Raw genomic sequence first — 2,233 nt, 5'->3', positions numbered from 1 at the left:
CAAATCTTACTGGAAAGGAACTGATTTCTACAACGTCATTGATAGTATTAATTGCCATGATTCACGGGATATATGCTTTTGGTTGATGAATGAACTAGGGAGGCAGAAGTTTGAGGAAAATGTGTGTACGTTGGCTATATGGAAGGAAAGGACTAGTTTGTTGCACACTGAGAGGGGAAGCACACGTAGTAAATCAATTGGGTGGTGCATGGACTTTCTAGGTGAATATCAAAGTACGAAATGCATGGAAAGGCCGACTTCAGACTCAACTATTGTAGAATCATTGACGAGATGGCTACCTCCTCCTACTGGATATCTTCGTCTGGATGTGGATGCTTCTTATAACACAAATATTAATGCATATGAAATTGGAGGAGCTGTGAGAGACCACCAAGGAAAGATGATATGCGCTTTTGGCCAGAAAATCAAGCAACCCTTATCGGTCACACATGGAGAATTGATAGCATTACATGAAGGACTAAAGATTCTAGGTGATAGAAATTATCAAGGAGTCTACGTTGCGTCAAATTCTCTATTGACGGTGCAAGCAGTCACCAAACTATATGAGGATTTTGGATACATGGGAACCATTGCGGCAGAGACCGGAGAGTTGATGAAGGGCCCGATGGTATCACATTTATACCATATCAAACGGTCGGCTAACACGGTGGCACATGTTCTGGCAAAATTTTATGTTTCCTCTCTTACACCAATACTTTAGGTGTCGGGTGATTTTCCGTTCTGACTTCACAATTTGTAATCGATGACTTCTTATTATTAATTAAAGAATGCAAGTTTTCTCGTCGTAAATTAGAAATATGTTACTATTTACTTTACAATTTACCTCTTTCAAAATGTACACTGAATTCTTTAAAAAAAAAAAACCCCGAAAACATAGACCTCCTATTTTTTTCCCACCAGAACGGCAGATCGAAGACCTTTAAAGCTCCGCCGTCTCCGCCTCCGGAATGGAGAGCGGGAGCATCTTGGAAACGATCGGGCATGAAATCATCGGTGTCATGACTCCAGTCTCCGTCTGCATGTTCCTTGTCGTCCTCCTAGTCTACACCGTCTACAACCCATCAGCCACAACCTCCGCTGGGGCCTCCACTTTTCGCACCGCCGCCAATTTAGTCTACGTCGAGTCCCCTTCCGACTCCTCAGTTCAAAAACTTGAGGGCGCTATCCTAAACGCCGTCGTTTTCGTCCTCATCATCACCATCGTCACATTCCTTCTCGTTCTCCTCTTCTACTACCGGTTCACCAACTTTCTCGTGCACTACACGCGCTTCTCCGTCTTCATGATTTTCTCATCCATGGGCAGCTCCATATTGATTTCGATCGTCCAGCGATTCAACATACCCGTTGACGCGGTCACTTTTTGCATTTTGCTGTTTAATTTTACGATTCTGGGCACGATTTCTGTTTTCTCAAATGGGGTTCCGATAATTGTGAAGCAGAGCAATTTGGTGGTGTTGGGTATCATTGTAGCCGCATGGTTCACCCGATTACCTGAATGGACTACTTGGGTTGTGTTGGTTGCATTAGCATTATATGATTTAGTGGCAGTTTTAGTCCCCGGGGGACCATTGAAGTTGTTGGTGGAGTTAGCCTCGAGTAGGGACGAGGAGTTGCCAGCATTGGTGTATGAATCAAGGCCAAACGTAGGTCGGAGTCATGGGTCTCGGGACTCAAGTTTGGGGTTTTTGGTCGCAGCAGCAGCAGGGCTGGAATCGAACGATGATGATAACAATAGGAATGCGGTGGAGCTGCAAGTGTTGTTGAATAATAGAGAGAACGAGCATCATACAGAGACTCGGGAGAGTGAGTACTCTATTGAGATAATGGGAATCGATAGTTCTATTGATGGAAATGAGATTGATGAGGACAGGGAAGATGGGGGGGAGACTTTTCCATTGATGAGAAATAGAGTTTTAAATGTGAGTAGTACTCAAGAAAGGGATCACTCGATTGAGGTCATTACAGCCGAGAGAGCTAATCTTGGTGAGATTGAGGAGGAGAGGGAAGAATTAGGCGAAATTTTCCCTTTAATGGGTGATGGAGTTTCGAGGGAGAGCCAGTCGCCCCGTAATTATACTAGCAGTGGCAATAATGTTGGTCTTATTGGTAATCCTCTACGAATGAATGGTAGGGATAGGGCGGAGAGGAAAGAAATGACTGAAAGGGGGATAAAGCTTGGTATGGGGGACTTCATTTTCTATAGTGTGCTTGT

At 44.2% G+C, this 2,233-nt stretch overlaps 2 protein-coding genes across 2 annotated transcripts; both read left to right on the top strand.

Moving 5' to 3' along the window:
- Positions 1-85: 85 nt before the first annotated feature.
- On the top strand, positions 86-721 carry LOC140966535 (uncharacterized). The gene has a single exon (XM_073426792.1). It carries the CDS (start codon positions 86-88, stop codon positions 719-721), a length of 636 nt encoding a protein of 211 aa, XP_073282893.1.
- A 136-nt stretch (positions 722-857) lies between these two features.
- LOC140966534 (presenilin-like protein At1g08700) lies at positions 858-2,225 on the top strand (the record flags this gene model as incomplete). Its single annotated transcript, XM_073426791.1, has 1 exon — positions 858-2,225. A coding segment is annotated over exon 1 (1,257 nt), but the record flags the coding sequence as incomplete, so codon positions are not given.
- Positions 2,226-2,233: the final 8 nt, after the last annotated feature.

This window comes from Primulina huaijiensis, unplaced genomic scaffold (assembly GCF_012295235.1).
Source record: "Primulina huaijiensis isolate GDHJ02 unplaced genomic scaffold, ASM1229523v2 scaffold207004, whole genome shotgun sequence".
NCBI classification, from domain to species: domain Eukaryota; kingdom Viridiplantae; phylum Streptophyta; class Magnoliopsida; order Lamiales; family Gesneriaceae; genus Primulina; species Primulina huaijiensis.
Note: the sequence above shows the minus strand (reverse complement) of the source record. Positions and strands in the feature narration are given on the sequence as shown.